Consider the following 15,433-nt stretch of genomic DNA (forward strand, 5'->3'; position numbering starts at 1 on the left):
TTAATAAAATGAATAATTTTCAATCATTCTAAATTAATATTTTTAATATATTTATATTATAGTATTTATATATATTATATATATTATATAAAAAAATATATGTTATATTATATTATTAATATATATTACAATAAATATATTATTATATGAATATATATTATATATATTATTATTTATTTTTATTTTTTAAATTAATTTTTATTAATTGCTTCAGTTTAATTATTTACATATTCTTTTGTTTAAATATTTATTTTTTAATTTAATTTTATTTATTTTTTATTCATATTTTAATTTATATTTTTTTTTATTTGCTTATTTCTACATTTATTTCTTGATTTATTTTTTTCATTTAAATTTTTTTTTTGTTTATTTACTTATTTATTTTTTTTTTATTTACTTATTTCCACAATTATTTTTTAATTTATTTTTTTAATTTCTTTTTTTAAATTTTTTCTTTTATTCATTTATTTACTTTCATTATTCACTTTATTTATTTATACTTTATTTTGTATTTTGTACATTTATTCAAATATTCTTCTTTTGATTTATTTATTCTTTTAATTATTTATACATTCACTTATTTTATATTTCTGTATTTGCATTTCTATAACTATTATATATTCTATATATTTCTATAACTATTTGTAAATCTATGTAATCATTTTTTTATGACAAAACTAATCTTTAATATATAGAAGAGACAATTAAATAAATTAATAGATTGATATAGATATAAATGGATAAAATCCACAATAAAGTCAAGAAAAAAATCATTATACAAATAAAATAACAAATATCATACACATAAATTACTAATAAATCCTTAATTTGGTTCATTTATGTATGTATAAATTATATATTAATTTATATTAATTTATATATTAATTTATATATTAATTACTTTTAATTATTTAATTGTTTATATATGCCTATTGATATATTTGTGATCTTTTTGTTTTATTTATCTTTTAAGAATAAATTAATATATATATTTATTTATTTATTTTCTTATTTATTATTTCACTCACATATTTATTTACATATTGTAGATTTTTTTATTGTATTTACTTATTTATTTTTGACATTTTGTTCATTTTTTATATATATTTATATTTTATTTATTTTATTTATATTTTATTATTAATATAATACAATAAATTATTAATTTATTTATTTCTTCATTTATTGAATTATTTATATATTCATTTGTCTATAGATTTATTTATAGATTTTTTTTGTTTTATTCATTTATACATTATTTATATATATATATATATATATATATATATATATATATATATATATATATATATTATTTTAATTTAATAATTTATATATTTCATTATTCATTTGATAAATGACTTATTTCTAGACTTTTTTATTTTGTTCACTTATGTCTACATCAAATAATTTATATATTTACACCTTTAGTTATTTAATTATTTGTTCATTCCTTTATTTATTCATTTGTTCATGATTCATATTTATATTTTTATGTAGATTTATAATATACTTATAATAATCATATAATTACAATATATTAATATATAAGTAAATAATTAAATGAACAATTATACAATAATAACAATAATAAATAAATTAATGCATTTATGCATTTTCAAATGATCAAAACTAAAAAGTCTATAAATAAATCATTAAGTAAATGAATGAATAAATATGTAAGTAATTAAATAAATAAGGAAATAAAGAAATAAATAATTTGATGCATATATAAATGAATAAAATAAAAAAATTTAAAAATAAGTCATTAGATAAAAGAATGAATAAAAATATTTACAGAAAAATCTATAAATAATTTATTGGACAAATGAGTGAATAAATATATAAATAACTAAATAAATAAAAGATTAAATAAATAAATAAATTTATATATACATGATGATAAAGTTATGTATACATGAATGAATGCAATAAAAAAGTTTAAAAATAAATCATTAGATGTATGAATAAATAGTCAAGTGTGAATAAATAATTAAATAAATGAAAGATTAAATAAATAACTAAATAAATCTATATATAAATAAATACAATAAAGAAATCTACAAACAAAAATCTATAAAATAAATCTATAAAAAATCTATAAATAAATTATTAGACAAATGAATGAATAAATAAATAAATAAATATATATATATAAATATAAAAGTAAAATAAATAAATAATAAATTAAAATTTAGTAATACATAAATAAATTTGTTCCTTCGTTGAATCGAGATTCGAATTCACTTGTTGTTTCATCTAATATAATTTTTTTATATGTTTATTTTTACTTATTTTTACGATTTTGATTGTCGTTTAGAGAAATTCATTCATTCAATTGCTGGAATAGCTTAAAAAGAAAAATGACTTGGAACTATGAAGATATTACAATGATTTATGATTGTAATGACTGATGATTTTCATGTTAATATATCTTTTAACGAATAAATTTATTAGAATAAATTTATTTAGAATTGATTTTTATAATCTTTTTATGTATATTGAAACAAACATCAATTTTATTGTGCATAAAATCAATTTTATTTTATCATATTCAAAATATATATGTATAATATATAAATATATATTATAAATGTATTTTGTTTCTAAATACATCTCTTTGTAATGTTTATATATATTTTTTTCTTTTTTGTTCAATTGTTCGAGGCTCATTATTTATTTTCATATCGTTTTTTTCAAGAATTTGAGAATCGCGTTTTTTGTTGTAATGTTGACATTTCAACATGTTTCAACTTGCTGAATTATTTTGCATCTCCTCCGCTCTTAATTTAATAATCGAAATAGTAACGTGACGTCATTTTTTTATCGATATCCATAATCATAAGAAACTCCATTGTTCCTTAAGGTATGTGATTTATTCATTGCATACTACGTGCATAATTTTTTTCATAAGTGTATATTATTTTTAAGATGGAATTTGCTTGATTATTGTTTTATTTTAATATATGATTAATTAATTTTCTTTTATTTCATATATATATTTAAAAATTTTTTTTCGTACAAATTATTACCTAATTATTGATTTAATTTGAAAGGCAGGAAAAATTCCAATATAGATGCCATGTCTTACTTAGTGACTTTCTTTCGTGGTAATATATTTTCGTGGTATTATATTTCGTATGTAATTTTTATTCTTTTTTATTGGATTATTATTAAGCAAATGATTGTTGTTAAGCAATTCATAATAAAATTATATTTTAGTTTAAAAAAAGTGAAGAAATTAAAAAAAATTATGAGTAACTTTAATGATTTATAATTAGAAATTAAATTTTAAAATCTGTTAATGAACATTTTATTAATTTTCAGATATTAATAAATAATTGGCAACATTTTTATATATAAAATTCATATCCAATTAAAATAAAAAATAAATAAACATTTTCAAAACAAATTCTCGCTAAGAAAAAGAAAAATATCAAAAAGATATTACTTCTTCTTCTATCTCTCCGCATCACTTTACTAATTTATTAATTAATAACTCTTTATTAATTTCAGAAAATATTGTATAATGCGGTTAAAGAAAAATCAGTGTTTGCTTCGTTTTAATATTTTTAATATTTTTAATATTTTTTAGAACACAATAAATTTCTGATTAAATTTAATTAGAATAATCAAATGCGAAGATAGAATTAATATTTATTCGTCAATTATAATTTATACGGACATGTTATTAGTTTCTTATTTCTATTTTATTTATTTATTTATTTCTATTTTAAATATTCGTTTTCGGTACTGAATAGAATCAGAGCTCTCAAGAAAATAATGTGATTATCTCGCGAAATAATTATCCTTCTATCTATTTAAATTTTTATTTATTAATTTTTATTGTTTTATATATAACTTCTAAAAAGAACTGGCATTTCAATATTATTATTATATATAATGTATATTATTATTACATATTTAATATTTTGTATTTTTTGCAAATATAATAGTTTCGTATTTCAATTTTTTCAAGTAATCAAAATCGCGTTTTCAATTGTACTGTTTTGTCACAGATTTTTTTTCCTCCTCCTATCTTTTTCTCGATGACTTCTGGGCTACAATATAGGTGTTTCGTATATGTTGAATCATATGGTGAGTCGTATACTTTTTGATTCTATCTATTATTCAACATATCCTAGGATGAAAGATCCTAATGAGACGAATAACTGTTATATATGTAGAATTTTGCACGAGTACAATGACCGCAGGTATTTATTTATAATAAATATTCGCGAGTAGTAATAATTATTTCTTTTGTGTTTTATTTATTAATTCAGTATAATTCTTTTTACGTTTCGCATTTTTGATATAATATAAATATAAAATAATTAGTAAATAATTAATAAATAATTAATTAAATAATAAATAATTATCTAATAATTAATTAATATAAAATGTTTAGTAATTTTCTAATGCTAAAACATAATAATTATTGATACAATAATTATTGTACAATAATACAATAATTAGTTTGAATTTCTATAATTGAAAATTCTTCAGAATAACATTTTAAATTATTTAATCAATTTGATTATTATATAATTGATTAAATAACTTAAAATGTTATATATTATAATTGTTATATAATAATTTCATATAACTTCAATGTGATTTATAGTAGTGATAAATAGTAAAATTTAATTTTTATTCATACAAATGTGAATTAAATTTTATGCAAGAAAACATTTGTGACAGACAGAGTTTAGAATCAGAGTAACAAATTTTAAATATTATTCTTTAAAAATATGCTTTGATAAAGGAATCGCCTAAGAGTAGTTTCCATTAACATTTAAATTAAATTACATAAATTTTAATTTTTTTTTAAATTCAATATTAAAAATTTAATATGCCAAAATTTCAATAACTTGTTCAATTAATGAAATAAAATACAGTTAAAATAAAGTTATAAATAATTTGAAATATGATAAGAATTTAAAATATATAATAATAATAATAATTTATATAATTATATAATTTGAAATATATATAATACAAAGTTAAAAAATATTAGTCGTTAGATATAAAATGGATATATTAATATTTTTTTAGCGCAGCATTTTCATTTTAATCCTTTCTATGTTTATTATCAGAAACTCGCGTGTCGCAGATATTATTTGAATGACAGAGAAAAATATGATGATTTTAGTTCATAAGCTAATACAAATGATTGACGATGTGTTAGTGTATCGTATACGACGTATTGTGACTTTCCATATTGTGTGTGATTAGATTAAGGAATTGCGTCATTTCAATTATTATTTTTTTCACTATTCACATATTATATCATAATTTATAATTACATTCGCAATTAAATATTGCGAATAAATAATAAATAGCAAGATTACTAATCTTTAGTCTCCAATTACAATAATTGTACAATTTTAGTTCATAATAATGGTTAATAATGATACCTGCATTTCATACTTAGTGACTATTTTAGAAAATATTACATATTTATAAATATTTATAATTAAAAGATACACGCGTTTTTGTATTTCACGTAATAGTCAATTGATTTCAGGAAAATAGTACATAAAGTTAGAATATGTGAGTTGTGTATTAAGCTCAGATGTTGGAGGCAGAACGGAATTCTTATATAGGCTTATAGGAATATTTCTTATAGGCATTTGCGCCCAAGTATTATATATGAGAATCGTAGAATGAATGATATGTGTTGGTATGCCTATTTTGTCATATTTTTCAAAAATAGGGCTAGATAGGATAATATATTTCTGATATGTCTGTTAATTATAAGTAGGTAGAGCTGGGTAGATCACAGTCTCTAGTCGGATAGGCGCGTTTCCGCGTGATAATCTGTTTCAGGGAATAAAAGAAGAATCGAGAACAAAGCTGAGATAAATGGTACTCGTTGATAGTGCTACTCATCTCTGGCTTTGCTTATCGATTTTTCAAATTTCGTGTTCGTGGTCGCGACTTGCTTTCAAAACGAACGTTACGCTCGAGATTCTGTATATGTTCGGAAAACGATCATTACATCGTTAATCGTCCATGCACTTAGTTTCCGCGATTTAATCCTTTTTTTTTTGTTAAGTTTGCAATTAGTAAATCTCGAATCTATTTAAGTTCAACGGACATTGCATCCGAAGAAAGAAGACTGAAGAGGTCCGACAAAGGAGAGGACTGCAATAAATGATTTCTTATCTTTTGGATTTCTTCTGGAAAAAATGGAAAGTCATTATAGTTACTACTTTGTCATTGTACTCATTTTCGTCTGGCTAATTTGCATACTAAACTATCGATCATTCAGTCATCATGGGCAAATCGCAGTTTTTTGATTAATGTTGCTATTGATTAATAACGGATTGAATTAATGTTTTAATTTTCGAATTAGTATTGCGAATTATATGTCACAATTTTTTTTTGTTATAAATTGTTACAGTTTATAAAATAGTATTATATTTTATATCACTTGTCATTAATTTCTTTATTTTTAATTTAATTATTAATAGCTTTATAATTATGTAGAAATAATGATTTTTATTGAATTTGTTTTATTGCGTTGAAAATCATTTTTTTAAGTAGTGTTGTGAATGTTGAATGCCCAAATTTCTTTTACTAAAATTGTGGAAATGTTTATGTTTCTATTCCTGAATTACTTTAAATGGCTAAAAAAGCTACAAGAGTGATTATACACATTAAAGAGACTGCACTGAATTTTTCGCTATTAATGTTGCGTTATTTAAATTCGAGTGCATAGAGTATGTGTCGTAAATAATTGATTTTCCCGAATATTTCATTTTTTTTAGCTATAAATTAAATAATATTACAAATATATTAAAGCATTCTTTTTTGATTTCTAAAAAAAATATTAGTTTATTAATGTTGTGATACAAAATGAACATTCTACTCGCGATTTTTTGCTCGAGTTATTTATGTCGAATAAAAGATATTTTTATTTTAGTAGCATATTTCTGATTATTAGATTTTTTTCTTTTTCAGCACTCCTTATCACTTTCTACGTTTGTTACAGAAAATTATAAAATATTACCATGATATATATTTATTTCTATCCCTGGTGAGGAATTTTTTTAAAATTAAAATTTTTTTTTTATTAAATTATAATTTCGTAATCAATGATATATTCATTATAAAATTTATATTATTCCAGATCATAATATATCAATTGTTTTTCTTTTTTTATTTCAATTGTTTTTCTTTAATTATTCTACTGATGTTCTAAATAAGTTTCCTTCAGGTATGTCAACTTTATAAAAACACAAATATTTCAAAAAATGTATTTTACTACTACTTTAGCCTATTTTTTAGCCTATTGCTAGTTAATAATTGTATCTTATGAAATTTTATTAATTATTTATTTAGTTTGATTTTTTTAGAGACTATGGATATTATTAATTAAAGTACTTTATATAATACCTTTTTCTCTTTTCTTAATAATATCGATATCTTTTTATAAGAGGGATCGCTAAACAAATTTTATATAGATAACTCATAGATACCTTGAGCACTAAGAAAGGCATTAAAAAAAGTATTTAAATTCTATAGGAATCATATGATTAAAAAATAAATTTATTTATACATATATTGTTTTTATAAGATTAAAAAGATAAGAATATAAATCATAAGAGACAAAGTATAAATAAAATTACAAAAAATTAATAAAAATTTTAATAAACATAAGTTTTTACAATAATTTTTTATATATTTTATTTTATATATTATATAATTTTATATTATGTAATATAAGTTTATTTTATATATTATAAAATAAAATATATAAAAACTTAATGTAGTAACTTATATTCTATAAAATTTTTATTATCTTTATATCAGAAAATAATGGAATAAGTATAAAATGAGTGTGGAATGAATAATATAATCAATGAAAGATATATTTTGTATAATTCCTTTGATTTTATTGAAATTTTTTTGTTGATAGCTTTAGCTTTTTTAGCTTATCTGCAATTAAATCTTTGTATTATTATATATTAAAATATTTGCAAGATTTATTAGCATATTGTAATTATATTGTACTTATATTAAAAGATATTTTTAAGGACTATGCTTAATTACATTAAAATTAATATATTTCTATGAATATTTAATTAATCAAGAGTTTGTGAAATTTTTTTATAACAAATTTTTAAAATATAAGTAATTGTAGAACTGCTGCTTTGAAAATTGTTTAAACTGCTTAAAATAAAATTTATAACTGCATACATAATTAAACTAAATCCATAAGTAATGGTAATGAAAATAGTGATGATATTAACAATGGTGGTGGTCAATAAAATAAGTGTAACTTTATGTGAAATATATTTAATTTCCTTTTCGGAAATTATCAATATCGTAATTATTAATATTTTGTATTTTCATGCTAATGAATGTATAAAATATTGATGTATATATGAAACAACATATCTATATCTCATGTAGAATTATATTTGACATTAGATTAAGATATCATTTTAATTTCAGATTTAGTTTATCGCATCGGTTTTCCTTAAAATTTCTTTTATTGTTTTGCACAACGATTCAAAGATTGAACGTTTTGCAAATCTATATCGAGAGGAATATTTATCATTGATATGACATAAATTTTTGCTTTAAAGGAGGGTGAAGGATGTTATAATTAGGGATGTTATAATTTATCCTACTTTTTCTCTTGTTTCTAGAATGGTATTTCGGATACTTAATAGATGGCGATCCATTTGTTTCATTTTTCTACCTTTCTTTTATTTTCACTCTACTCTAGATGGAATTGCTTCTCAAATTGTAACCGTATTATTTTCTTTTTACTGTTTATTCTTGATGTATATTTAGTTTAGAATATGCTATATGGAACAAGCATGATCATTCTGATTTTTCTTGTGATTATTATTTTAAAATGTTATGTGTTTTGTTTTATTATATGTCGTAATATCTGTTTATTATCTGTATTTCGTATTCTTTATATTTCTTTAATTTTAATCATCTCATAGAATAAAGATATTCATTTGATATGAAAAATATATTCATTTATATTGTTATCGAGCGATACTAGTTTTAATTTTAAATAATTAAAATTAAAATAATTAAAATTAAATAACTAAACAAAATATAAGAATGAGTTACGATGTTTGAATATTTATTTAGTGCTGTAGTGCATTAAGAAAAAATTTCAATAACTAAAAATTAGAAAAATTTTAAGTTTATTTAATTGCATATTATTAATTAGGAAAATTCATGAGAAATTTAATTCATATTATCAGTTAAAATTAATTTATTATCAAAGAGATCATTATTAATACAATCTTGGCGTTAAATACTCAATTTTTATTCTCCCAGTGTTTCTGTCCTCTTAGTATTTTTTGTTTTCTTTATTTTTAGCGCATACTACAAACATATTCCGTTTTTTATATTTTTAAATTTTCCATTAAATTATAATATGAAAATTTCTTAATATTGATACTTGTCATTCAAGTCAAAAAATATGAATATTTATATTCTTATAAATATAAATATTACTAATTTAAAATCATATTTTGTCGAGTTTATTTTTAATGTAATTGACGAATCAAATATTTTTTTATAATATATTTTTATAAAATCCAAAACATAAATTATAGTATTTTATTTATAGAAATTAATAAATCTTAATAGGAGATAATAAATGAAAATACCAATTTAAAGTAAAAATGTAAAATATTGCAGTTCGTTTTCATATGTTTCTTATTTTTTTTTTTCAATATTGAATATTCAAAGAAGTTTAAAAAAAAATTATTACAGGAAGAAAAATTACCAAATTACTAAACATATTTACATGTTTTAACATTTATTTAGGGAACATATTACTGCAGATCGAAAATAGATTCGTATCGACGTGTGACATAAGGAAAAAAAAATGAAATAATATTTGCTTTTATACAAAAAACATGGATCATATATATATGTCACATTTGATTGCGTGTGTAAATATATATATATATATATTTTAATCTTATATTTATGATCCTTCGTCAAAATAGTTGACATAAATTAACTTAAGTCTAATAGATAATGAGCCTTCGATGCGGTTACTAAGATTATATAATTAATAATAATACAAATACCGATTCATAAGCTCATTATCTTCAAATAAAAGTTCCGTTTTAACATAATATATTAAATCGTTACTCTAATCTCGTTTAAATTGATTCTAAATACTTGACAGTTTCCTCTCGGCTGACGAAATGTCTCTCTATGACTCTCTTTCTTAATACAAAAATTATAAAAAGTATAATACAATCTCGTTTAAATATTCTCACTCTAGGTTTCTGTTAATTACTTATAATTCGCTTGTTTAATTCGATTCTATAAATTCACGCTATCGCAACGAAGCAGACGTTAATTTTTATTTACGTTTTATTATTATTTATAATTTTAATCCTTTTTATTTTCATTCAAATTTTGCTAGAGACTAGTTTCGAACTATTTATGAATACAGTTATAACGCCTGCTTTTTATATCATAAATTCTACGCTCTATACATGAATAATATAATTCTGTATAATTTACACACAATGTCGACAACTTCTTCGAATAATCGAAAATCGTTGAGCCTTCCTACATTATCTTTGCTATCAATAGATCTTAGATCTATTTTTCTTTGATTTTATAAACTTAAAAAAAGTATGAAAATTAATTCTATAAATTTCAACAATAGTTGAAAAGTATGCAATCTGTAATAGTTCGTATTCCCTCCTCCCTCACATGCAAAAGTATAGAATTTTATAAAATTATATAAATAATATAAAAAATTTTTTCATCAGTATTAAACAAATTGTTTTTTAATCAATTAATAAAAATTTTATTTAAAGACGCGCAGAAATGTTCGGTTGAGCAGTATAATTTTTATTCACGTTTAGATATGATTAGAATTGCTTTCTGTTTTTAAAATGAATCATCATTGATAGTTGACGAATTTTCACAGATAAAACGTTCCTTTTAAAACTTTATTAAATGCACAATAAGATTGTGTTTTCAAATAATCTACTGCTACAACGTACAGCCGACAATTGATTATTGTACCATTTTTAAAAATTGGTTTTCGAAATCTTATTAGACGGTATATTTCATGGCAGACACATGATATTATATTTATATTACAATCTAGTAACAATAGATCAGTCAAAAATTCATGATTTCGCGTATGCAAAAATATAAATAAAACTAGTAGTATAAAAATCTTATAGAAGCTACTTAATATATAAAATTCATATTGTATCAATAGTATCACTTAATATTGTAATATAACTGTAATATGACTGTAATATAACGAAACATTAAAATTTTCATATACTTATATATAAAATCAATATATAAGTGTATCGATTTTAATATGGTTAATATATTTAAATACATATTAATGCAAATTTTTTTTAATACTTTCAAAATACCATAAAACACAAGGAGAAATAATTATAAAATAATACAAGGGAAAACGACATTAAACGAGTTGAGCCTACATTCTATACTATATATATATACTATATATATATATTTCGTATTTATACTTATGTATATTCCGTTATATTATATGTATAAAAAAACTCGTTAAGATTATACAGTGAATTTTAACGTGTTTATCGACAGTATAAAATATTTATATTTCGATCGAAAGAAATAAATAAATACGAAAACATGGCAGTGATTAGGTATTGGTGAGAAGTCTGTTTACCTATCCTGCTTAACAAACGTTATCCAAAAGCTTCGAGATCGAATTCTTTTCTTATGAAACGAATGTAAAGGTATATAATATATATATATATATATAATGAAATTCATACAAAAATCGTCCAAGTGAAACAATCTTTAATTATATTCACTTCGATACCCTGGTCTCTGTAGTGACCTTACTAGGGTCTGGTAACCTGACGACTAATTGTGCTCCGTTTTGTATTGGTCTAGTTCCATTAGGCGTATTTATTTTGCTCATCGGTTGAGGTGCCGGAGGCAATACTTTCTTCGCTCCGCTTAATTTTGGCGAGCAACACTGTTTCTCATCGAAATCATTTAAATTGATGTTTGTTGTTTGATTCGAATAAACAGAGGTTTTCATCGGCGTACCGTGTTCATTGAAGCCACAGTTTGGCCTTTGCTCAATGGGATTCGTGTTCTGGAAGCTTGATGGCAACATCTTGATACCATTGCTGTGATCGTTCAGGTTACAGAACGAAGGTTGTTGATCCGTGTTCGCTTTGAAATTCATATCCTTCGGATCGCACTTATATATTGGCGCTGATAACTGTGTAGAATTCGTTTTATTTGTGCTTTTGTGACTGCTTCCGGAATAACTGGTGATAGATTCATTACAGAAATCGCTCAGGTAAGTTTGGTTTATGTACCAGTTGTGTAGACGATGATGAATCTCTGGGAACTGCGGTCTACGATTAGCCACCTCGTGCCAGCACTCTATCATTAGACTATAAATCATGGTTGGACAATCTTCGGGGCAGGGTAATAATTGCCGTGATCGAATCATGTCTATTACTTCTTGATTATTGTATCCATAATATGGCTGTAAATTAGAATACATAACGTTTAAGTATTTTATAATGCTTAATATTTGGATAATTTTTTTTATTTTTCCTATAACAGTATTTAGTTTTTATGATTTATTTCCTTACTTGTAAACCGTAACTATAAATTTCCCACAATACGACTCCGAAACTCCATACATCGGATTCTGTTGTAAATTTGCCGTAAAGAATTGACTCTGGCGGCATCCATCGAACGGGTAATAGACTCTTAGATTGAACTCTATAGTAATCACTGCTGTATATATCACGAGATAAACCAAAATCGGAGATTTTTACTGTTAAATTATCCCCAACTAGGCAATTCCTCGCGGCTAAGTCTCGGTGAACGTAATGATGACTGGCTAAATATTCCATACCTGATACGAAATTGATTTAATAAATTGATTTTGATTTAATAAATTATTATATCGAAACTATTAATCGAAATTAAAATCTAACCAGATGCTATTTGTAATGCGATGTGCAGAAATTCCGGTTGTTCCAGAATTTTTCCGTTTCCATTGTTCAATGGAACATCTGATCTTGGTGAATGGCAAATGAGAAATTCGTGTAAATCCCCTTGGGTCATATACTCAAACAACATGCACATTGGTTCCCCTTTCAATATTACGCCCAATAGACAAATAATATTTGGATGCCTTAAGTCTGTCATCAAATCGACTTCCCGTTTGAAATCGCTCTGTGTTTTTGGACTTGCATTCTCTTTTAATGTTTTCACTGCCACGTAAATTGGAGGTTCGCATTTATTGCCTGTTTGTAATTCTCCCTTATATACTTTTCCTATAAAAAATTTAAAAAAAAAAAAATTATAATTCACTGTATCAGATTTGAGAATATATACTATTTTGTATATATGTAATATACCAAAAGCTCCTTCTCCAAGTTCTTGTAATAATACAACATTATTAGTAGTAAATTGTGGTACTCTATTGTTGGATGTTCGACTACTGCCACTACTTAATGTTCCTGTTCCAGGTGTTGTATTACCGGGACCAGCTAAAAGAGAGCTCATTTCCATAGGTTGGGTTGTGCTTCGCCTTCCATCATATATATTTTTGTCACATTGAATACTGGTTAACATCTAATGTATAAAATATAAAGTATTTTAAATATACTATTAAACATTTAAACTTTACATTTATCAAATGCATGTCTAAAAGTTAGATGGAATCTTACTTTATTTGTTGGCAAATGATTCATTTGCCTTCTAGATTTCTTGCTTCTATAACAGCAGCAATAACAGACCAATATGGTAACAAATCCTCCTGTTAGTACAAAACCAACAACTGCATAGATCCATAAGTTTTCAACTGTAAATAAATTTCCATTCATTCTGAACTCTTATGTTAGTGTATTTTTAGATGTGTAGAATGAACAATAGAATGAACACAACTTACCACATTTAGGTATATTACAAAATTCCTTTTGTGGTTTACTATCGACATAAACATAACACCATGGTTGTAATTCCTTATCACCTGGATTGCGACAATACGAATGCTTTCCAGCTAGTTCGGGATAATCGGAAATCTGAAGATTAAATTCACCATGTGACCATTGCATACATGATCTTCCGCTAATACTTGTTTTTACGATTCCACGATAAGATTTTCCGCTTCCCCAGTAACAATAGTCATCTATAATTAAAAAAAAGAAAAATGATTTCCATTAATTTTTATAAAAAAGCATTTAAAACTTGCATTATTAATAACTATTTTATCTTTTCAAATAATAATATATTCTTATTATTTAAAAAAATATTAAGAAATTAAAAGTACATACTTTCCTGTACATTATTTCCTGAAGAGATTCCAAGAGTTAAACAATCACGAGCCTCGGGAGTATCTTCCATCGGTAAATCTGAACAATCAATTAAAGGCACTTGATGTCCAATCAGTGGATGTCTTTTAGCAATTGCATACTCTTTTTTGCACAAGTCATTCTCTAACATTTCACATTCTTGTCGACAGATTCTTCGTAATTTACGATTGATCTCCATTCTATTAGATGATTGTGTTTCACCATAGCTTTGATTTATTATTTTTTTATTGGAAGCTTTTCCATCTTTATATGGATTGAATTCTGAACTAGGACCCAATGTGGGACTACGTTTTTTAGGAATACCATGAGCTCCTGTAATATCATCTGCATCATCTCCATCACCCATATCTCTTGACAAATCACCTTGATTCGAATTTAAAAAATGAAATAAACTTGCACTAGCTTCAGAATTTTTAAGTTTAAGAATACTATCAGGATCACGACATATTGGAAATGCAGAAAAACATAATGATGGTTTTGCATAACCTTCACAATTTGATGAAACCTCACTGAAATATAAAAATAGAACAATTATTTTAATATGATGCACAAATTTTTATATCATATAAGTTACTTACTTTGAGTATTTAATAACACCAAAAGCTTTCATCAATTTATCATCAAGTAATTCTTGGGTCATTGGATATGGAATATAAACAGATTGATTTCCTAAAAATTGTGCACATGTTTTCCCTATGTACACCTAATAGAAAAGAATAATTTAAAATTTTAATGGATAATTCATAATTTAATGATGAATTGGATATATAATAATTTTTATGTACTTCGCATTTTCCTTCATGATTGTCTTTTTTGCCAGGAGATAATTGCATATTGACATTTCTAAGGCCACCGATTGTATGAATGTCGATAGTATTAGTTTGAGAACTAGTTGGTTGTGGACTTGGTGATAATATACTAAATGGATTTGTTGATGACAAGTGCGAGATATGTGGCGTTGACATTCCAGTCCCTGAGAGGTCTAATCCATCTCCAGGCCCAATGCTATTGACAATATAAAGATTATTAATGTATTTATTCAATAATATAAAAAAATTATAACAAAT

The 15,433-nt window shown here is 23.0% G+C and overlaps 1 protein-coding gene and 1 long non-coding RNA gene across 5 annotated transcripts in view; one reads left to right on the forward strand and one right to left on the reverse strand.

Annotated features, from left to right (window-relative positions):
- Positions 1-15,433, forward strand: part of LOC133666514 (uncharacterized) — a 224,020-nt gene that overhangs the window by 131,111 nt on the left and 77,476 nt on the right. The window lies entirely within an intron of this gene.
- LOC108000938 (tyrosine-protein kinase transmembrane receptor Ror) overlaps positions 9,230-15,433 on the reverse strand; it is a 277,660-nt gene continuing 271,456 nt past the window's right edge. For all 4 annotated transcript variants that reach the window (XM_017061646.3, XM_062077769.1, XM_062077768.1 and 1 more), the window contains 9 exons: positions 15,152-15,371; positions 14,945-15,069; positions 14,328-14,875; positions 13,943-14,182; positions 13,722-13,855; positions 13,410-13,626; positions 12,984-13,325; positions 12,633-12,901; positions 9,230-12,523 (listed from right to left, as the gene is read on the reverse strand). In XM_017061646.3, the coding sequence (XP_016917135.1) occupies positions 11,828-12,523; positions 12,633-12,901; positions 12,984-13,325; positions 13,410-13,626; positions 13,722-13,855; positions 13,943-14,182; positions 14,328-14,875; positions 14,945-15,069; positions 15,152-15,371 (2,791 nt within the window). In that variant the 3' untranslated portion in view covers positions 9,230-11,827. The remainder of the gene's footprint in view (positions 12,524-12,632; positions 12,902-12,983; positions 13,326-13,409; positions 13,627-13,721; positions 13,856-13,942; positions 14,183-14,327; positions 14,876-14,944; positions 15,070-15,151; positions 15,372-15,433) is intronic.

Source organism: Apis cerana, linkage group LG8, assembly GCF_029169275.1.
Source record: "Apis cerana isolate GH-2021 linkage group LG8, AcerK_1.0, whole genome shotgun sequence".
In the NCBI taxonomy this organism is placed as follows: Eukaryota; Metazoa; Arthropoda; class Insecta; order Hymenoptera; family Apidae; genus Apis; species Apis cerana.